General features: G+C 39.3%; 1 protein-coding gene across 2 annotated transcripts in view; it reads right to left on the bottom strand.

Annotated features, from left to right (window-relative positions):
- Positions 1-23,539, bottom strand: part of sema6e (sema domain, transmembrane domain (TM), and cytoplasmic domain, (semaphorin) 6E) — a 501,529-nt gene that overhangs the window by 165,857 nt on the left and 312,133 nt on the right. For both annotated transcript variants that reach the window (XM_055163313.1, XM_020924606.2), the window contains 3 exons: positions 19,431-19,655; positions 8,725-8,839; positions 1,223-1,280 (listed from right to left, as the gene is read on the bottom strand). In XM_055163313.1, coding sequence (XP_055019288.1) covers positions 1,223-1,280; positions 8,725-8,839; positions 19,431-19,593 — 336 coding nt within the window. In that variant the 5' untranslated portion in view covers positions 19,594-19,655. The remainder of the gene's footprint in view (positions 1-1,222; positions 1,281-8,724; positions 8,840-19,430; positions 19,656-23,539) is intronic.

Here is a 23,539-nt window from a genome sequence, read left to right on the forward strand (position 1 = left end):
TCGAGTGTTAAACATGTGTGAATGAAACAAAACGCAATTCAAGTTTTTTCCAATTCAAAAACTTGCTTTAAGAGGTGTTATATATGTCATCCATGCAGGTATGAGTAATCTAGCGATCTCTCCTGAGTCCTATTTGAACACTCCTTAAAAGTACACGATGTAACTTCTAAAGGCGGAGAATCCTCTACTTCCCTGTTTCCATGGAGATGATATTTCTTTGCAATGAATGTTCCACCGTATGGCACTAAACATATTTTGCCTTGCATTTATTCAATTCCAGAAACATTCCATTTATTGAAAAACATGAATTCTTACTACGTGCAGGCTCGCAGGCTTCTCCATACATCTGAACATTAACTTGTCTCCACTGTTGTAACCAAGTTTATTTCCATACTGTGGAATATTCAAGGCAAAGCAATAACATCTCCATGGAAAGAAACTCCTCCAGAAAAAGTTCCACAGTGCACGAGTGAACGTCAAAAACAAAACTGAAACCAAAATCAACGTTTTAATGCTGTTTTTTGAGAATCTAGCATTTTCAAAACAATAAAAGGCAACATGCTGATCTAAATATGTCATGTTTTAATTATTAACCTTTAGAACTCGCTGTTGAATTGCATTTTTATATAGTTTTATTTTTAAAAAGCCTTGGTATTCATATTTTGCGTAAGTACAAAGATGGGAAATGCATTGAATTCTTGTTAATATGGAAAATATGTTTGAAGATGATTATGTAAGATTTCAAATGAGGATTAAAAGCGATTTCTTGTCTTTCGTGGATAACTTACAATATTGTCTAAGCACAACTATTGAGACAATTAAAAACAGATAGAAACAGATTAGATTTATTTGTGTCTATATAAAATGACAGTCTGGTGTCCTTGTAGATCGCACGTTTTTTCTGGTTTTCCAAATTATTCATCATTAGTTAGCAGAACTCTGGAAAAATTTGCATAATATTCACATAATGGTCTCATATAATGCTTTTCTACACACCAACCTGCCTTTCATTTTCAAGTCTCCTTCAGCGTTCATAATAGAAATGTGTCCAGCCCTCCTGAATGCCATTTATCTGACTGAATGCCGTTAATCTGCGTTTTGATTTGAAGACGGCTCTCCTTTATGGTAGAACTCGGGTAAAAATGTGAACTTGTCTCCTCGCATGTAACTATGTCAAAGCCGTGATGGATGAGGCGCAGTGGAGACAGAGCACGGATCCTACCTGCTGTGGGATGATCTGCTCGGACGAAGACGCCAGGTTGATGGCAAACACATGGTCCCTGTGAAAGAGAGAGAGAGGGGAAAACAGAGAGGAGTGAGCCATCTGAGCGTGACATGTATCTCAGATTTGGAGACCACTTCCTTTGGGCTCCCATTTTAAATTCCATTCATATCAGAACAATAATAATAATAATACCCTTAATTCGATATGGTAAAGGTGACACACAATGCAAATTTGACTTTTAGTAGCTTTTAATGACAAGTAGTTACGGGCGGAGCCACTGACCTACAGGTTGTGGTATGATTCCAGCTCCCACAGATCAATGCTGTCATTATGTCCTTGGGAAAAACATTTAACCCATCGCCCCCAGTGTCTGTGTACACTGGTGTATGAATGTGTGTGTGAATGGGTGAGTAGTTCCTTGTTGTAAAGTGCTTTGAGTGCCTTGAAAGTAGAAAAAGTACTATATCTCTAACATGCTAGTGCCATATGAACCATCTCCCACTCTGAGGAGCTCAGAGACAGACCTCCTGCTGGTGCCCAGAGCCAGAACTAAACATGGGAAGTCAGCTTTCAGATTCACGCAGCTAAAACCTGGAAGAGTCTTCCTGAACATGTGAGACAGGCCTCTACTCTGACGCTGTGTAAATCTATCCTCAAAATGGTTCTGTTTAGCTGCATATGACTGAAAGGTTTTCATTTTTCATTCTGCACTCTTCTCTCTAATTTAATGTCTCTCTCTTTTTACTTCTATGATGATTATTTATGTTTTTATTTGTTTTTATTGTGATTTTAATGTAATTCTTATTCTGAAATTTTTTGAATTACTTTGTGTACAAATTCTGCTATACAAATAAACTCACCTTGCCTATATAAAAATATCAACCAATATCTATACAGATTTGCTGGCATCTTATCAGCTGTATCAATGCAAAAATATTGAAATATCAATATACTGTATTGTTTAATGTGATGATACAGTATTGATATCGTGGGCTGCTGTATATATGAGTATTTTGGGGTATTTTTTACAAAATTATTTTGTTTCAGCTACAGTTTTGTTGCTTGTTCAGAGGAAGGAAACTCATGCAGCACATTTGACATATTCACTGTTTTCATGGTTAAAATGTTTGTGTTTCATATGAACTTTCCACAAGAAGTGGTTTAAGAAAGACTTTTAATATCACAGCCACCATTTAGCCATTAGTTTTTATTTAACCGTATCGAATTGATTTGAAATATATCGTATCAAATCGAAAGTGCACTGTACTGAGATATGTATCGTATCGTGGCCTATGTATCAAGGTATGTATCATATCGACTGTTTAAGGATACCCAGCCCTACTGCCCAATCCTCTGTGTGCACAGACTAATGAGTCAAAATGGAAACAGCAGAGTTAAATGGCTGTATATTTCACAAACGTAACAATAATGTGTTATTTTATATTCTAGATAAATATATTTTGTTAGTCTTTTTACAAAAGTGAAAAGTTAATTTGTGATCACAGCAAGCCAAGATATTGGTTTCTGCTACAAAAAAAATCCATATTATTTCCTTTTTGCAAGTCTGTAAAATTCATTGCTTTGATCAACCCCCATTTTCACTGCCACTGGCTCACGGCCACTGCTCTGTACTTAATTTGTTCTCCAATTTTATTTTCGGTGATACGCGTAGGATTCAGAAGCATCGCATAGTCATGAAAAAAAATATCCACTTCTCGGTATCATGATGTGCGGCTATCCATTGGAGTTGCTTTTTGTTGTGAGCGGTTGTTAGCGTGTCTGATCCCAAGGTTGGCAGTTCAAATCTCGTTATAAACATCCTTGGTAGGTTGGTCTTGTGATTCCAGCTCCTGTAGATGAATATTGTCATCTTGCCTTGTGCAAGACACTTCACCCACCTTGCCCCCAGTGTTTGCAGATATTGGTGTGTGAATGGTTCCTTGGTAAAGAGCTTTGAATGCCTTGAAGGTGGAAAAAACACTATATATGTGATCATTTACCATTGATATGCACTATAACGTTCACTTCATAAACATATCTTAGTGGGGATTTGCAATACAGTGGTTTCAGTATTAATATCGACCAGTATCGATACAGATTTGCCAATATCAGATTGCCTGATATCAATATTCAATATGAATATTGTTTCAGCTGTTGTAGTCTCTGTGTGCCCATTTTGAAAAGAGCCAAAATCGTTTTTTACTTGAAGCCCTGACAGTCCTGCACAAGAATTCCAATGTGTATGGATTTTTATGTGTTCACAAATGGCAAATACATTTCTTGAATCTTTAATTTCTTGCCGCCCCTCGGTAATGCTCCCCTGAACATCTGCCCGCCTCACTCACACAATGTAGTTATAAATCTGAATTGACCAATTGTTACAAACCAGTGCTAGGGACAAAGGAAAGTAACACAAACAAGATGTGATGTAAGGTAAGTGGCTTTTATAAAGTAAATGTAAGTAAGTATAATAACAAAAAAAAAAACAGTTTTACATATGATAAATCAAAATTTCCAAATACAACTAAACAATACCTCGATTGGGGTAAATAACTCAAAGAAAATACAAATGCCCAAGGGTCGAGCCAAACTAGCAAATACAAACAAACGACAGCACTTTTATTGGACGAGCTGATGGGATGTGTAGGAAGGGGATTGGAGGAAGGGGATGTCAATCCTCCAACGGGGCACGACGAACATCGGAACACACCCAACAGCGACGGGACCACACCCCACCAATCAGGCGCCAGGTACCACACAGGACATGTCAATATAGAAGGCACACACGGTAAAACAAACTGGGAGCGCCGGGCGAGGCAGAGCCAGGCCGCGAGCCGTAACACCAATGACACTTTGCAGTGACATCACGCTGGGGGTATTCTACAAGTTACAATGATGACAATGCACACATGAGCAAAAAAGTTTTAAGATAGTCTGAAAACTCAAGAAAAATTACAAAATGGATTTAAACAACACATTTTCAGGAGCCTGTAATCAATACAAGTGTGCCCTGTCCTGTTTAGAGGTTTGATTTTCAACAAAAATAGTGAGCGTGATGACCTGCAAATCTAACTTGGCTAATAACTTGTGTCTAGAGAGTGATTTGAGTGGGAGATCAGCTCACCTATTGTAGCTCCAATCAACTCTTTCTGGTCAGACTGTGTTAAAATAAACCTCAGATTAAAGTCTAACTTGAGTAACAGACCTTCAGTTAGCTTCACAGCCCCAAGGAATGTTGACGTCATCAGCTGCAAAGTATCAACACAAAGATGTCCAACAGCAACCAGAATAAAATGTGTAACACGTCCCATTTGACATGCTTTACGTGCAAGCCTGACCCAAAGCAGTCGGCGGCTCAATGTCGTGAGTGTAGCTACAGTAACTGGCTCCTCTTCCCTTTACAAACCTCCCAACACGGACATTTCCAAATATTGACCTAACCTGCATGAATCACTTTGTGCAGGCTGCAGCTGTGAGGTATTGGCCGGCTCCTGGTTCGCCGTTATAAAAGCGCTGTACCTTTAAGAGCTTCTTGGCAAAGCTCGGCGCCGCAGTTTGGGATTAGAGCCAAGCACTGAAACAAGATTTAGCCTGCGCCATCCGAGGAGCGGGCACGGGGACAGAGCTCGGACTTCTGCAGAATTAACCTGGGATGAGGACGGAGGGAGCGGGGCGGGTGGTTAGGAAGGAGAACAGCAGGTGTGGAAGGTGGCAGGATGGTCCAAATTGGATCTAATTTCAGTTTCGATTTTTATTTAAATTTGCATGTTTTTGCTTTTTTATTTTTTGTTTTTTTACATATAAATTTAAGCTTGTATGTTTTTTAATTCATGTTTTTTTTATTTGTATATTTATTTATTTTTTTTCTTTTGCATGTTTTTCATTTGTATGTTTTTTTTTATTTGTATGTTTTTTCATTTGTATTTTTTCAACTGTATTTTTTTCATTTGTATGTTTTTTTCTTTTTTTTTTCATTTGTATGTTTTTTTTTTCCTTTTTACATTTATATGTTTTTTCATTTGTATGTTTTTTAATTTACTTTTTAAATTTTTTTTTAATTTAATTTATTTTTGAGTTGCCAAATAGCCAATAGCAAGTATTTGCTGATAGTGAAATCCATAACTTTGTATGTAAATTTTCTGCTTGTCAAATGGAGATGTGATTACTTTGACTGGAATGTTCCGCAGTATGTTTTTAACCTTATTTAACTAGAATACAGTTTTCATTGCTTAAAAACACAGTTAAAAACATGCATTTTTACTAGGCATAGGGTCACCTATCCACAGATCTGACCTGTAACTTGACCTACTGGCTCCACCTGCCTGTCTCAACTAAGAGTGATAAGTGACAAGCGATGCACCATCCACCTGAAAAAGTTACATAGAGCCGCTTATAGCAAGATCCACAGATTGAAGTAAACATGTAAAACTCACTATGGCTATGTTCAGACTGCAAGGCGTAAAGCTCAATTTAGATTGTTTTGTGAAATCTTATTTTTTTGTGAGGTTGTTCACATTTTCAATTAAATGAGACTTGTGTGTGGTCTCTGAAGTCGCCAAAACCTGGAGATTTTGAAGTTGCCAGAGCCAGAACATGTACAGCTTATTTGTTTTAAGGAGGAGACTGAGAAGGAGAAGGATGAGGTTTTTTGATCATGGTGTTTTGTGGGGCAGTGGCAAAATCTGTGTATCATTGTTTTTCAATTGTTTTCATAGAAATCAAGAATTCAAACAAACAAAAAATAAAATAAACAGTTTCTTCATTATTTGTCTCCAAAACCAAAATGAAAAAATGGATAACAATTTACTTTTTCAGTTTTTTATTTTGTGTTTAAATGAATAATGGAAAAAACAGGTAATGGCCGGTTCCCGTTTCACACGGAGTTCAGACACAATTTTCGTATGACGTGTAGGTGGGATGAATGCGACCAAGCTGAAGTCACATGTCAAAAGATCAGATGTGTGTCAGTTTCAGGAGCACATATCCAAGTGGCCTGGGTCGCATTTGAAAAAATAGTTTTATAGAAAATGTAATGCAAAATGTATTTATCTTGTATCTGTTGTATTTTGATGATTGTATAACATTCAGGCTTCCATTGTTGCTCTTCTATTTCCATTATAACTCACTGGTCTGTTTAAAAGGACATGTCTGATGCACAAACTGGACACGGGGACAACACAGAACAAAATATCACTGCAAAATATTAGGACTTTTTCAATGTCTGACCAATGTGTGTTGAAAAAAACCTTAGCAGCGAAATACAGTCCATCCCTGTTAAAGGAGGTTAAAATAGACAGGCCCCAAACGCCTGAACTGAATGAGCGTAATGTTCCTGCATTAGCATCACACAGAGGCAGTAAACAGTGAGTAACAGCCTGAGGTCTGTGGAGCTCGGATCAGCCTGAAATACAGCTCCGATTAGACCCGTGTGGAGGTGAGAGAGAGACTTAAAATGTTTCACTAAAATATGAGCTCCAAATGTGATTCTCCTGCTAAACTATGAGCGGGGAAATGCTTCAGAGCGCATGGGGCTAATGTGGTGTTTGGAGACGAGCTTTTCTTTTGCAGGATACAGGGATCAGTCTCCTGGTAGGATGGGAAAAACAATACTGGTCATTGTATCAAAAACAGTGACTGGCAAGAATGATGTCTCGCTGTATATTTTATTTTTTTATATCATTGCTTCTGTGTAATAATCAGCAAGTGCACGTTATTATGCTACTTGGTAATTTTACTGTGACTGACAGCAAAACTTAACTATGGCCTCTGAAAGTTGTAAAAAGCGCTTATAGCCCCATGGTGGTGAATAATTGAGATGCTTAAAATTGGGGGTGTAAGGAAAAAAATAAATAAAAATCAGTGATACAGCACGATACTTCACTTCAAAATGTGATCTTTTAAAGTTTAAAAAAAGTTCCATTTACTGTTCTGATGATTATTAGATCCAACTTTGTTCTTGTGAAGGTGTATTTCAGGGGTGTCCAAACTTTTTTCATCAAAGGCCACATATCTAAACACAGATGAAGCAGTGGGCTGATCGACGGCCGTAGACTGATGCTCAGTACAGTGAATAATTGAAATATGTGGATGTTTAACACGTTAGAATGAGCCATCAGTCTTTATTCATGCTAAGAACCTTAAAACTACACAAAATACTACACAAAATATTAAATATTGGCTTTATCCTGGTAGATTTTCAAAAAACTTGCAGTAAAAAGTAAAGTTTTAATTGATGTAAGGTCATTTGGGCCAACTCACCTGGAAGCCTGAGGGCAAAGAAAAAATTGTCTGAGGGCCGCATTTGGCCCACGGGCTATAGTTTGGACATGCCTGTTGTATTTAATCATAATATACGTAACTATTAGTAAATCACAATATATCATCAACATTTTGAATATTAGTGATATATTATTTTAGTATTTAGTGATGTATTGTGATGTATTCAATGATGACACGTATATTTTGATACACATCAGATCATGGCAATGTACTTCTAAACTCAAAATGTGAGAAAAAACTCAAGATCACTGCAAACTGCAAAAACTTTAGAGTGAACTACTTCTGTTTTTCATGTCAAGATGCTAAAAATCAGGTCATGACATATCCCAAGGCAAAAGGTGTTAGTGTAACCTGCCAATTTATAACCGTATAATCTTACATGCAGTAGTAATGAGGGATGTAACACCATTTAAATCTCTCGGTACGATATTTATGACGATATTTTGGAGAGGCTGATATAAGTGTAAATATGACGCTTTTTCTGCTTTTAAAATACCCTGACAAGATTTTGGTGTGAATTATTACTGTCACAATCTCAAGAATTCAAGTAAAAAACATATTTCCTCATGGTGTTTGCTCTGAAAGGAATCATGGGATATGAAGTTCCTGATGTTTATTACCTAGTGCTACCATAAAACAATGTATTTAAGCAATGTAATTCGATATACTGTGACGTCCCACGATATTATTGTGAGACTTTTGACAATACAATATCACAATATTTGGGTTATAGTTACATCCCTACTGGTAATATATTTCAGTACAATTAGTTCCACTCAGGTCTAATAATAATAATAATACATCAGATTTATATAGTGCTTATTTGGACACTCAAAGATGCGACACTGTAGAAAATGGGGAAATCGTGGAGGGAATGCCAGTTTGAACAGGTGAGTTTTTAAAAGTGATGTGAAGTGCTGCAGTGAATCCAAGTTCCTGATGGGTTGTGGGAGCGATTTCCAGAGGGAGGGGGCAGCGGCGGCGAAGGCTCGGTCTCCCAAGGTCCGGTGCTTTGTACTGATGAGGGGAGTGAGGAGGTTGGTGTCGTCTGATCTGAAGCGGCGGGTGGGACGGTACAGACGGTGGAGGTCGTTGAGGGAGGGGCCAGGTTATGGAGGGACTTGTAGGTAATGAGGACGACCTTGTATTGAATGCGGTATTGTGCAGGGAGCCAGTGGAGTTGCTTAAGGACAGGTGTCTATTCTAATATTCAAACGTACCTGGCAGCGATGTAGAGCATGTGGTTGATCCGCAGCATCCTCTGGAAGTCCAGCCCCAGACGAGCCGTGTCGTTGTCCGACATGAGGCCCTGGAAGCTGGGGTACAGGTAGGTCGCTGTGGAGAGAACACACACAACAGTTTGGATAGGCTCCAATCAAAGACCTGCTGTAATTACTCTGGGCTGCATTTTTAATCACAATCACAAGCTAAAATTTACTGCAGACTAAATATTTAGTCTTGTTGTGTATAAAACCTGCTGCCTATGTAGTAGTTGAGACATCCACAATCTTAAACTGCAATGCCAGACTTTTGCACCGCATACGGACTAAACCAGAACTAAAACAGAACTGAACCAGGACTGAACCAGGACTAAACCAGGACTAAACCAGGACTGAACCAGGACTAAACCAGGACTAAACCATGACTGAACCAGGACTAAAACACGACTAAACCAGGTCAGAACCAGGACTAAATCAGGACTGAACCAGGACTAAATCAGGACTGAACCAGGACTGAACCAGGACTAAACCAGGACTAAACCACGACTAAACCGGGACAGAACCGGGACAGAACAGGGACAAAACCAGTACTAAACCAGCAATGAACCAGAGTGTCGGGACGGGCCCAGAGGTCCATCTGCTTAGACTGTAGGGTGATCAGGACTAAGACCAGGACCAGACTGGGACTGAGACCGAGATGAAGACCAGACCAGAACCAAGACCAGGACTGAGACGGTCCTGGTCCTTAGTCCTGTTTTAGTCCTGTTTTAGTCCCATTTTAGTCCCGTTTTAGACTTGTTTTAGTCTTGTTTCAGTCTTGTTTTAGTCCTGTTTTAGTCCTGTTTTGTGGTGCAAAAGTCCAGCATCGCAGTTTAAGTCACAGAAAGGGGAAACGGCTGTTACCAGTTTTTTCCATTATTCATTTAAACACAAAATCGAAAACTGAAAAAAACGAACCGTTTTTGCTGCCTATGTAGTAGTTGAGACATCCACAAACACGTTCTGAAATGAATGACTGAAAAGTGCATTGTGTAACTTTACTGATGGAGAGTCCGCCACCTGCTTGTTTATATGTATATGTCATTGCTCTACCTGGAATGTTCCAAAGTATTACATTAAACAGCTCTACTTTACTCACTACTTTATTCAGTTAGAAGTGGTTTTATAGCTCAGAAATACCTAGAAAAACAGGCATTCTGACTGAGCGAGGTCGCCTCTCCACAGATCTGACCTGTAACTTGGTCTGGTTTGGTCTCCATGGTGATAGAAAGGTCACTGAAAACTGTCCACCCCCACCAACTACAACAAATAAGTTTTAGGAATAGCAGCTGGTGGCAAAATTGTAGTGTAGCCTTGTTATTATTAAAATTCTTAAATTTCAACAAAATTTCAACAATTTCTGAATGCGTAAATGGCATGTTTTTACAGTTTTTCTTTATTTTTCTTAACAATCAAAAAACAATTTCTGGTAACCCAAATTAACAAGACACTTAAGTTCAAGCAGTTGTTGGCCCTTCGTATTTGTTCACTTTTAATGACCACATAATTAGTCTCCAAATGAACCAGCAGCCAATTATTTCCAAACAATTATTCACAAAACAAAATTTGAATCTTGTAAAAATGCGTTCCACCTTGGTATTTAAAAAGCGCTCCCAAGGTTATCCCATGACCTTGTGTTCCTGGAGCAGACAGTGTATGCTAATTCGGGCTCGTGGAAGGTGGACTTTGGAGGAACGAAGAGCTCCTAAGTTGCAAATTAGACGCTAGTGTCAAAGAAGTCAGCGCGATTTAAATAATGGTTCCCGGCGGTGCACGTTTCCGGGGGACCGTGCCAGGAGTCGGGCCAAAACAAAATCAAAAGGCAACTCAATTAACAAGTGTCCCATCGCGAGGGACGAGGCATTCTTTTTGGTATGAAGGGCAAAACAAGACTGCACTTTCATTGTTATAAAAGAGACTTGTGCGAGCTAATGTATTATTGTTAACTCTGAAATGGTTGTACAGAGAGACTTGTTTGATCAACCAGTTCTTTTGGCATTCAATTCAAATCCAGAAGGGACTAAGACTGGACCAAAGAGCGTGAAAAAACTCAGTCCAAACTTGAGACGGTCCAACCACAGCTGCTCAATTGTAGCACGTGACTCTCAAATGTGGAAGCCGTCTCCTCTCGAAAATTCTTCGTAACACTCAGAACAAAATATATAACTGCTTTTACCTGACATAACTACCATATTTTTCTAACTATAAGTCACACTTTTTTTCATGGTTTGGGTGTTTCCTGCGACTTATACTAAAGTGCGACTTATATATTAACATTTTCAGACTGGCCATGAGAGGGCGCTCTAGGCTTGTGTTTTCTGAGCATGTCTCCTGCAAAAAAAAGCTGCTATCCTGCTGCAACTAGTGAAATATTCAGCTGAAAATGGTAATCGAGCAGCAGAAATAAAGTTTGGAGAGAGTGAGGAACTTGTGAGGGACTGGGGAAAAGTGGGAATGGAGAACACAGCAATCAGACGGGTGCCATGCAACTTTCCTGGAAGTCACTGAATGGATCGACAAAGCCTGAACTTCAGTGACAATCGAAACCATCCTGTTGGGATTCAGAAAGGCCCAAATAATTCTAACTGGAACTGATGCTGAGTCTGATGACGGTTACGCAGAATAGGAAGCGGGTCTCCGTTTACCTCTGGAAGTAGCGGAGTTGCTCAGTGACATTGAGGAAGAAGAATTCAATGGATTTAGTGATTTGGAGTGAGGTGGAGTGTTTGGTAAACTTATGTTCTTTTATTTATGCTATAGTTTTCTGAATAACTGTTAATATGTTATGTTCACATACCAGACGCCTATTCAGTCTGTTGTTCTCTGTTCTATTGTTATTACTAGAACTTGACTTTCAAGATGAAATGTCGGTTCTTAGTCTCTGATTTTATAAAAAAAAGCGCAATTTATTTCAATTCAACTTATATATGTTTTTTTCTTCTTCATTACGCATTTTTTGCTGATGCAACTTATACTAGTCAAAAAAATAAGGTAATAGTTTGGTTTCTAGACCAGCCAGTCCCTTCGACATTCTGTTTGAATGAAGTAGGGACTGGGACCGGACCACAGAGGGTGAAAAACCTCTGTCCAAACTTGAGACAGAAGCCATCTCCTCTCAAAAATTCTTGTAACATTCAGAGCAAAATCTAACTTTTTTTTTTAACCTGAGATAAGTCATAGTTTGGTGTTTGTTTTTCATGCGTCTCTCTGATTGGTTAACCTGCCTGTCAATCACACCCTCTAAGATCGCGGAGAAAAGACACAGCTCCATCTCCACTTGTCTTTGCAAAGTTTTGAGAAAGCGCGTGGTTCTGGCTGACCAGGTAACAAAAACACAGCAAGTACAAGCTCTTAATTCAAACGAAACGCGAGCAAATCTAGTTGGAGCGCAGAGGAGGACTGATGCAAAACATGGCTGACACAATATCGCGTTTGGGATTGCGGTGTTTCATTTTTCATTGTTCGCAGCAGCATTTTAGATTGTGTCCTTGGGAAAGTCACACGCAGCCAGATACAAAAGAACAGACTTTGAGGAGTTCAGAGGTTTTGTCAAACTTCTGGTGGTGGAATAACTCTGAGCTCTGAGTTATTGGCAGGCAAAACAATAAATGATGCTGACAATAGAGGTTGGTTGTAAAATTTCATTTGATAAAGTGCTTTTCGGAGTAGTTTTGTGACATCATACTTGAGTAATATATTTGACAGTATAGCAGTACTCTTACTTGAGTAAAAGTTTTGGTTCCTCTTCACACTGTGACAAAAGTTTCATGTTGACCATATGAAATGATTTGAACACTTGTGTTTCGCTCCTTCAGATATGATTTAGGTTCTCAAATTTTTGTGGTCTTTGAAAATACTGGATATTGTGGATTATTTAAAACTTTATCATTCTAATTACACTAACTTCAAACTATAAATCTGATGTTACAAAAACACAGTTACTCCCTTTTACTCCTAAATCAGAATTTTTACTCTTAAGCCAGTATTAACTTTAATAAAAGTTAGAGTAAAAGTTTTGGTTCCTCTTCCCGCTGTAACAAAAGCTTCATGTTGACAATATGAATGTGTTTCTTGCACTGCTCCTTCAGATATGATTTAGGTTCTCAAATGTTTGTGGTCTTTCAAAGTACCAGATTTTGTGCATTATTTCTAATTATACTAACCACAAACTATAAATCTGATGTTACAAAAACACAGTTACTCCCTTTTACTCCTAAATCAGTATTTTTTACTCTTAAATCAGTATTAACTTTGTAGTACTTGAGTAATAGTCTTTTGAAATGACAGCACATAATTGGCGTGGTGGTTTCAGTAGTTCTACAAAAGACAGTAGATTATGTTGTGGTTGAATTTCTGTTTGATTCATAGTTTGGTAGTACAATTGGTAGTACTTTCCGGAGTAGCTTCCTCTATACTTTTACTCCTACTTGACTAATATAGATTATTTGACAGTGTAAAAGTACTCTTACTTGAGTAAAAGTTTCGGTTCCTCTTCCCATTATGACAAAAACTTCATGTTGACGTCTCTATCTTGCCAGGTTTTTACTGCTTGTTCACTGGACTGCTAAATGTTGTTGTTTTAAATATATATTTTTTTTTAACATTGCTTATTTATTATTGTTTTTATCTCTTTCTGGATCACTGGGCCTCGGGGAGCACATTTCGTCCTGTCATGTGTTTCTCTCACATGTTTGAATGACAAATAAAGAACCTTGATGACACGAACGACACGAATGATTTGAACATTTGTGTTTCTCGCAGCGCTCCTTCAGATATGATTTAGTTTCTCAATTGTTTGTGGTTTTTGAAAATACTGGATTTTGTGATTTACCGTTTTTATCCTTCTAATTACTCTAACTTCATACTACAAGCCTGACTTACTCTTACTTGAGTAGTATTTTCCTTTTTACTCCTAAATCAGTGTTAACTTTGTACTACTTGGGCGACAGTCGTTTTCAGGCGGTTTCAGTAGTTCTACAAAAGACAATAGAATTATGTTGTGGTTGGTTTATGTCGTTTTATGCACAGGTCGGTAGTACAGTACATATGCTAAAGTACTTGATACATATGATACAGTATTGACAGTGTAAAAGTACTCATACTTGAGTTAAAGTTTTGGTTCCTCTTTCCACTGTAACAAAAGTTTCATGTTGACAATATGAAATGATTTGAACGTTTGTTTCTTACACTGCTCCTTCAGATATGATTTAGGTTCTCAAATTTTTGTGGTCTTTGAACATACTTGGATTTTGTGGATTTTTTCCTGTTTTATCCTAATTCCACTAACCTTCAAACTATAAATCTGATGTTACAAACACACAGTTACTCTTAGTAGTTTCCTTTATACTTCCTAAATCAGTATTTTTCGTCCGAAATCAGTAATAACTTTGTATTTACTTGAGTAATAGTCTTTTGAAATGACAGTACATAGTTGGCGTGGCAGTTTCTGTAGTTCTACAAAAGACAGATTATGTTGTGGTTGAATTTCTCTGGTTCCTGCATATTTTGGTAATACATTTGGTAGTACTTTCCAGAGTAGTTTTCTGACCATACTTTTACTCCTAATTTAATATACAGTATTTGACAGTGTAAAAGTACTCTTACTTGAGTAAAAGTTTTGTTTCCTCTTCCCACTGTGACAAAAGTTTCATGACACTGACAATATGAAATGATTTTAACATTTGTGTTTCTTGCACCGCTACTTCAGATATGATTTAGTTGCTCAACTGTTTGTGGTCTTTGACAATACTGTATTTTGAGGATTCTTTACTGTTGTATCTTTCTAATTACACTAACCTCAAACTATAAATCTGATGTTACAAAAACACAGTTACTCCCTTTAAATCCTAAATCAGCATTTTTTACTCTTAAATTATGCAACGAATCCCTCAGTCGTCCAGGTAGAATCCATGGTGAAGTTTGTCGACTGGACAAAAGTTGGTTTGGTTGAAGACGTTTCGCCCTACATCGTATTAACTTTGTAGTACTTGAGTAATCGTCTTTTGAAATGACAGTACGTAATTGGTGTGGTGGTTTCAGTAGTTCTACAAAAGACAGTAGATTATGTTGTGGCTGGATTTCTCTGTTTTATGCATAATTTGGTAGTACAAGTGCATTTGATAAAGTACTTTTCAGAGTAGTTTTCTGACCATACTTTCACTCATACTTGAGTAAGATATAAACTATTGAGTAAAAGTTTTAACATTTGTGTTTCTTGCACTGCTCCTTCAGATATGATTTAGTTTCTCATATTTTTATAGTCTTTGAAAATAACAGATTTTGTGTATTATTTAATGTTTTATCCTTCTAATTACACTAACTTCAAACTATAAATGTGATGTTACAAATACACATTTACTCTTACAGTTACTCTTACTTGAGTAGTAGTTTTCTTTTTACTCCTAAATCAGTATTAGCTTTGTACTGCTTGAGTAATAGTCTTTTGAAGTGACAGTACATACTTGAATACTCCATCTGGCTACTGTGCCCATGTGTGGTTTTAAGACTGTGTCCAACTCAAAGAGAAATGGAAACTCGTCTCCTTTCGAATGATCAGCTTGGGACTTTTTAATGGTGAGGTCCACAGCCAGTTCTCTGTCAGCAAAAGCATGTGGTTTGGAGCAGAGTCCGGCTTTTTGGAGACAGAAATGGTACTATTTTTGGTGTTAAATGGCACTGGAATAAAAATCTGTATTGTGTGTTCATTTAGTTTTTGAAAATAAACCAAATCGAATAAAAAAATAAGATGGATCAGATGGAAAAATACAACAAACAACATTATTAGTACTGTGTTTTTTTCTATGACATAAGACATTTATATCCAGGAGTTATTTCAGTGGAATCCTCTAGTTCAGGGGTGTCAAACTCATTTTGGTTCGGGGGCCGTATTCAACCGACTTTGATCCCAAAAGGGCCGGTATCAGAAAACTCATGACATATAAACCCCAAAAATAACAATAAATTCAAATATTTGTGCAGAGAAACACAAATCTATTACAGAAATCTTTTTTAATTGACTAACTCTTTTTTTTTTTTTACTAAATATTATAATATTATGAACAACCAGAAACTTTAAGAAAAATACAATTTCAACACAAAGTTTTAATATTAACTTGTATGTAAATAGGAATACGTTATTTTTTGTTGTAAAATCCTGCACTCGGCTCCACTTTTCTCATGTTGGACATTTTTCTGATGAGGGTGTCACGGTCAACAGTCAAAACGATCGTCCTTTAAGAGCGTTTGGAAAGAGACAAGTCTTCATTTGTGCTGCTCTGGTGGGAGGGGCCACGTACAGAGACGCTGGAGACGCTGCTGTGATAAACACCACAGAAAATTAACAAGATTTTAATAGAAAATATAATTAAAATATTTTAGTAGAAAATCAGCCGAGGGCCAGATTAAAGGTCTTGGAGGGCCGGATCTGGCCCCCGGGCCATATGTTTGACACCTGTGCTCTAGTTCATGGAGCAGCGACTCTACTCAAAGCTCTTAGAACATGACAGAGCCCCTCCCGCTTCTCTATCTGATAATATTACACACACCTAACATAACTCCTGCAAAAAACAAACCAGCTGCTGCAGTAGTTAATTGACTCCAGTGTATTATGGGATGCACAGTTGGCGGTTGGCGTTATCAGTGGGGTTTGATAGACTGGTGCAGATGGTGCTTCGTTGCGGTGCCACCCTGTCACCCACTGGAACCACCGGTGACAAATGGCCCTCATTAGGCCCGGGACACGGCGGCGCACGCAGGGCTAATGGCGTGGCTATTCCTGCTAATGCGTGCGGCGCTCTCTTCCTGATAGATCAATTACGGTGCGCGGGCCGCGGTCTCCGTCACCTCTGGAGTCAATTACCGGTTATTACGTCAGCGGGCAGGGGCTACGGCGGGTGCAGCTCGGGGCAGTGGCCGGGTGGACCTCGGGCAGGGATAGGGTGCACTTCGGGAATGACAGGGTGCAATGACAAGATGCATATTTAAGAAGTGACTAGGTGCACCTCTGCAGTGGCTGGGTGCAGTGACAGGTTGCAGTTCGGGAGTGACTGGGTGCAGTGACTGGGTGCAGTGACTGGGTGCAGTGACTGGGTGCAGTGACAGGGTGCAGTGACAGGTTGCAGTGACAGGTTGCAGTTCGGGAGTGACTGGGTGCAGTGACTGAGTGAAGTGACTGAGTGAAGTGACTGGGTGAAGTGACTGGGTGAAGTGACTGGGTGCAGTGACTGGGTGAAGTGACTGGGTGAAGTGACTGGGTGAAGTGACTGGGTGCAGTGACTGGGTGAAGTGACTGGGTGAACTTCTTGAGTGACTGGGTGCAGTGACTGGGTGCAGTGACTGGGTGAAGAGACTGGGTGCAGTGACTAGGTGAAGAGACGGGATGCAGTGACTAGGTGAAGTGACTGGGTGAACGTCTTGAGTGAATGGGTGAAGTGACTGGGTGCAATGACTGTGTTCAGTGACCGGGTGCAGTGACCGGGTGAACTTCTGGAGTGACCGTGGGCAGTGACTGGGTGAAGTGACTGGGTGAACTTCTGGTGTGACTGGGTACAGTGACTGGGTGCAGTGACAGGGTGAAATGACTGGGTCCAGGGACAGGGTGATGGGACAGGGTGAAGTTCTGGAGTGACTGGTTGCAGCAACTGGGTGCAGCGACTGGGTGCTGCGACTGGGTGCTGTGACAGAGTGCAATGACTAGATGCAGTGACAGGGTGCAATGACTGGGTGCACCTCATGAATATCTGGGTGCAGTGACAGGGTGCACCTTGAATCAGTGACTAGGTTCACATTGGGAGTGACAGGGTGCAATGACATGATGCAGTGACCAGGTGCAGTGACCGGAGGCAGTGAATGGGTGCACCTTGGGAGTGACTGGGTGCCATACAGCGAACTTCCTGGGTGCAGTCATGTGGCACTACATCATCACTGTCATATTGCATCTCCAGTTTCCCCTCCCACTAAAAACATAAACAATAGGCTCCTCCCCTTTTTGTATTTCAGAGGGACTAAATACTAAACAACTGTATAGTCAAAAAAACTAAGTGAATACAACAACAAATAAATATTCCGCAAATACATACACGCTCTGAAGTCCTGCTCACCTACTTTACATGGGAAGATTTGAAAATGTAGGTGAGCCATGATTTTATTTGACATGTGTTATCCATCTTAAATGATTTTCTGTATGAACATTTTATTTATGTACTGTGGAGCCCTGCCTAGAATCATATATCAAACTCTACTGGAGAACTTCCAACAAATGCTTTAACGTCCGCAGATATAATGGACTGTAGAACAAGGTGCTTTTGACAGGAATGATCAAACTTATAGCAAGATCCAAATGCCCGGATTTGCCATAAATTAACCCCAGATGTGTAACAGGACAAAGAGCTCGCAGCTGTCTCAACCTCCGCAGAACATGCAACGAAAACGTCCAACTAGGGTATGAGGAATCACTTTATCCTTATTGCGCCATTAGACGACGTGAATGAGTGAATTATGGGCCCGTTTTATCTTTTAAAGTTAACTTTTCTGATGGCAGGTGAAATATTCCACAACATTAAGCATTAAACTTGACTTGTATCCATGGAAATAAGCGAGTAATGCAACCAGACCAAGTTACAGGTCAGATCTACAGAGAGGCGAGCGAGTTTGCAGAAAGAACGCATGTTTTTAAATGACTTTTGAGCAATAAAAACATGTAAAAATGAATAAGTGTGGGATAAAGATTAATGCCATACTGTCCAAAGCAGGTATAAAATCTCCATAGCAACTACCCAAAGTATTACATGGTGTATCTTTAAAGGTGCATTGTGCAACTTTCTGGTTACTTTTCTCCATTGAGACATAAATGCTTTGTCTGAAATGTTTCACAGTATGGCTTTAAACCTTTCCATCATCATGGAGACCCAACCAGATCAAGTTACAGGTCAGATCTGTGGAGAGGCGACCACACTCACAGAATGCTTGTTTTTATAGATATTTTTGAGCTATAAAACCACCTGCTGTGCAATTAATTTAATTTTGATCGCAATTTTGATTTTGTGCGTCAAACGATCTTCAAACTCATAAACGAGTTGAAATAATTTATTTTGGGATATTTCTTTTATATAAATATATACATTAGTATATATAGAGATTGTAAATATAGAGATTGTAGAACAGCTGGATATATAGTTTATTTTGGAAGTATATTTTATTCATTTTATGATTTATACACCACAAAACTGTTCTAAGGTACAAATTTGTAGCCTATATTTATTTTCAGTTTGAAAGTTTGTGCATAAATTATCAATAACAAAGTGTTTTTTTTTTTTTTTTTTGAGAGCGAGAAATGCTGAGTAAATGCATCGTGTAACTAAAAATTTAATAATTGTGATTTCAAGTATTGACCAAAATAATTGATTTTTTCCATAATCAAGCAGCCCTAAACCACCTGTAATTGAATAAATCTAAGTTAGAGCTGTTTAATGTCATACCGTGGAGAGCAATGGCATCTCCATAGAAACAAGCATGTCACGGACCCATAACAGTTTCACAATGTCATAAAAGTTTCATAGTGCATCTTTAAACTAACATTTGACATTATGACATGGCTACTTCCGACAGTGCTGCTCTTAGTCTTTCCCCCTTTGCTTTACTGTAGAAGATCACCATGGTAACAGACTCACCATCTCTGCCCACCGTGCTGATGGGCTCCAGGTCCTGGGGGAACGGGGTAGCGCCGGAGGACGGGTGCGGCACGAGGGCGATCCAGGCCAGACCCAGGAGAAGCAGGGGCAGAGAGGAGGAAGAGGAGGAGGAAGAGGAAGAGGAGGCCACGGGCAGCCTCATGATGGCACCAGAGCTCCCCTCAGCACAGGCACATGATCCAACCACACGCTCTCCTCTTCTGCCTGTGGGGGAGGAACACAAGATGGGTTCAGATGGACTGGTGCATATCAGGACACTTACATTAAAAGAAATGTATGTATCTTCGGCTCGTACAGTTTTACAAAAAGGTACTGCAATCAAGGCTGAACATCAAGTACTTAAAGGGCCCACAGTACTTTATTTCTGATCTCTGTTCTAATGTTTCCTCATCACAAACAGACCTGGAGTTGTGTTTGGTTTCATTCACATGTTTAACACACAAACCCTGCATATTTAGGCTGAGTTCTTCTCTCAAACTGAAAACACTCTGTTCCAACTTGTGATACCATGTCATAATACAGGAAGTGCTTCACTGTGTTTTTAAACTCCACACCTCTTCACTAGAATCATTTGGACATTTCCTGGAATTGCACATCTTTACTGAACTAAAGGTAAAAGCTGGGAACGTGAAAACTATCGCTTCATGACATGACAAGGTGGAACGAAGCATTCTGAGCTTTGGAGATGTAGACAGACTCATAAAAAGGGGTTATTCATGAGTCAGTTTTGTGTAATATAGGATCTTTAAATGACACAAACTGCATATTCTGACAAAAATTTTGCTGCTTGCATTTCATTTTAATAATATAACTCCAAAGATGTGATAACAATCCACAGCCAGTGTATAGAAAGGTCATGAACCTTATGTGAAAAATGTATATAGTATTTTAGATTCTGTAGATTAGAACCCTGCATTTAGTTCCATAGCTGGCCAAAATATAGGCTCTATTCACGCTTATGTCACAAACCAGGAAGACGTCAGGAAAGATGCGATTACAACTTTTGGTGTAGTTACCGACACTGGGCACGTCGAATGACATCTGAGGTATGGTTGTAATTGTTGATTAGCTGAACATAAAGGAACCCTACAATGACAGGGAGATGAAGAAAACTGGGCCATTTTCAATTTTTTTTTTTCAGTTTTGTTGTCAGACTTACAACTGCAAACAGAACAGTTGTAATCGCATCTTTCCAAATGTCTTCCTGGTTTGTGAAGTAACGTGAATGGAGCCTATTAGGTCCAAATTTTATGCAAATAAATTAATATTTAGAGGTTACTGAAGACACTCTATACTGTAATATATCGAACCAAACAAATAAGACGTCTTCGAATAATTTGCCATTTTATTCTGCAAACACAAACTGAAACTTGCATAAAAATTACTCAGAAAGTCCATAAAAAGTTACTAGAAAACACAAAATTACCAGTAGTCATTTTCCAGGAAACATGCAGCTTGAGCAACCTATAAAACATCTCCTTTTTCTTTCAAATTTCTTCCTAAATCATCTTTTGGATGCTAAAACGTAACGCAGGGTTCTAATCGAGGTTATCTGGAACTTAGAACACCCTAGTATATAGTTATTTTTTGTCATTATGTCCCACTTCCATTAACAAAGACGTTATTTTCATGAGACTAAGTTGACCAAGGTGACTAAGTTTATCAATTCAATCATCATTCATTATTATTCCAATTTTACTGTGTGTATGCATTAGCCTCTATGACACTGACATCGACTTAAAAGAGGTATACACGAAAACAACAACTCAAAACCATAATTCACTGTATACTCCGCAGACCCAGCCTTATCAGCGCTCTTATTAGTGTAAGTGCAGCAGTGTCAGTGGCAGCCCTGCTCTGATTTGCATGCAGAGCCTCGTGCCACTGCAGAGCACCCACTGGCACCTTCCACCACACACGGGGGAGATGGAGGGACGCGAGCGAGAGACAGATAGAGGCGGATGGAGAGAGGGATGAAGGGAGGAAGGGATGAGGAGGTGAAGATGGCCTGACACTGGCGGGCCATGGTAACAGCTCAGCAGCCTCATTTAGCTTCACTCATGGTTCATTAAAGACTTTGGGAGTGGACAGTGCGTGCGTTAGCCCCACTGTTGACACTAGCTTTGACAGCTCCTATCAGCTTTTAAAGGTGACTGTCTAGAAGCATCATTATAATCCTGGAGATCTGCGGTGGTCTGTCAGGGTTAACATGTACCTAAAAATGAGAAAGGGAAAACGCCACTCAATTAACTGGACTTCTTGACCAAATGGGAGACAGTTCTTAGCTTGGTTCTTGAGTATTGATTAGCAGTTTCAGATATCTTGATAAAAGGGATGACAGTATGTGTTTGAACTGATTGGTCCGTCACCTGCTTGTTTCTTTGGATATGTCATTGCTCTGCCTGGAATGTTCCACAGTACGACATTAAACAGCTCTACCTTACATTTATACAATTACAGGTGGTTGTAAAGCTCAGAAATACCTAGAAAAACAGGAATTCTGACTGTGAGCAGGGCTGCCTCTCTACAGACCTGACCTGTAACTTAGTCTGGTTTGGTTTCCATGAGCATAGAAAGTAGTGTCGTAGTACTTGAGACCTTTCGAGAATGGTCTCGTCACAGAGGTCTCACTCTAGTTAGGAATAAAAAAAAAAAAAAGGTTTAAAAATTCGACCCACTTTCTTCACGGTTTTCTGTAAAGAGCTGTAAAGTTCTCTCAAACTGTGGGTGAGGGTCCAAAAAAAGGGTGTTTACCTGCAGTACAGTGTGCTTGTCTTATTTTAAGCTTAAATTAACATTTATCAGATAAACTGGAGATAGATCTATAAAAACATTGATATGTACTGTATTTTCTGGGCTATTTGGCGCGCTCTTAAGCCTCCAACCCCATCAAAAAACAACTGCACACCCCACAATCCATAGTGCCCTATACACCAATCCACTCGGGTGTTCCAGCACGACTTCAGTAAACTATAAACCCACAGCACACGCAAACATGCACGGAGCAGACAGCGACCGTGCAGCGAAAAACACCCACAGCCACACTCGTCACTCCACACCGACGAGGAATGGAACGGAAGAACGAACCGAAAAAGCGAGTGCAATGTGCCACTTCTAGACACAACTGAACAACTGAGTCACTGCGAACACGCCGACAATCCAGCGATCCCAGACAGCACCCTCCCTACACGCCACAACTGAACAAAGCCCAGAGTCACCGTGAACTCCACAAACAAACAAAGTCCCACTGACCCATCCAACTGCTGTGTTTCGTTTAAAGTCCGGTGTGGTTTATTTGTGAAAAAAGTTCAAAAATAGACCATTCAATGACATGCGTCTTATAATCCAGAGCGCCTAATAGTGCGTAAAATACGGCATGTGCCAAAAAAAACTGTAAAATACAAATAAATGTAGAAAATGACAAAAATGGTCTTGATTTGATCTCGATGGGCCGTGGTCTTATCTCTGTTTCGACCTTTAAAAGTCTGGGTCTTGTCTCAGTCTCAACCTTCAGAGGTTTTGGTCTTTGTCCTAGTCTTCGGACCCTGTGGTCTCAGACCGGTCTTAGTCTCGATTAGTGCAGTCTTGATTACAACACTAATAGAAATGTTTAATGCCATACTGTGAAACATTACACACAAAACAATAACATCTCTAAGAAAAAAAAGCATTTGACAAACCGTCCACCAGAAAGGTTACACAACACACCATTAACCTTTACTAACGCTGATTAATGATTGTCTGCAAGTGCTGGGGTTTAGGTAGTGACAATTCAGATCCGTCCTTTTGGGTTTAAACACTGAATTTCTGCATTGAACCTGACAACCCAAATGAAAGACTCGTGTGAGGCTCATTCTGCTTTCTGATTGGGTAATTGTCTTGAGAACCGGACCACCGAATAAAAACAAAAACATTTTCGTAATCAAGAATAAATCAACACTACAATTGTTATCAGTAAAAGCTATATTTGTTTGGACCTCATATGTGGAGAGGAGACACAGTGGACAAAAATAATATTGTAGTTAATTCTGACTGGCGAGTTGGGTAGAATGACCAAAAATAAAGGACAAAGTTCCAACAGAAGTATA

The sequence above is a fragment of the Boleophthalmus pectinirostris genome, unplaced genomic scaffold (genome assembly GCF_026225935.1).
Source record: "Boleophthalmus pectinirostris isolate CB_2022bp ecotype Guang Dong unplaced genomic scaffold, ASM2622593v1 HiC_scaffold_6, whole genome shotgun sequence".
NCBI classification, from domain to species: Eukaryota; Metazoa; Chordata; class Actinopteri; order Gobiiformes; family Gobiidae; genus Boleophthalmus; species Boleophthalmus pectinirostris.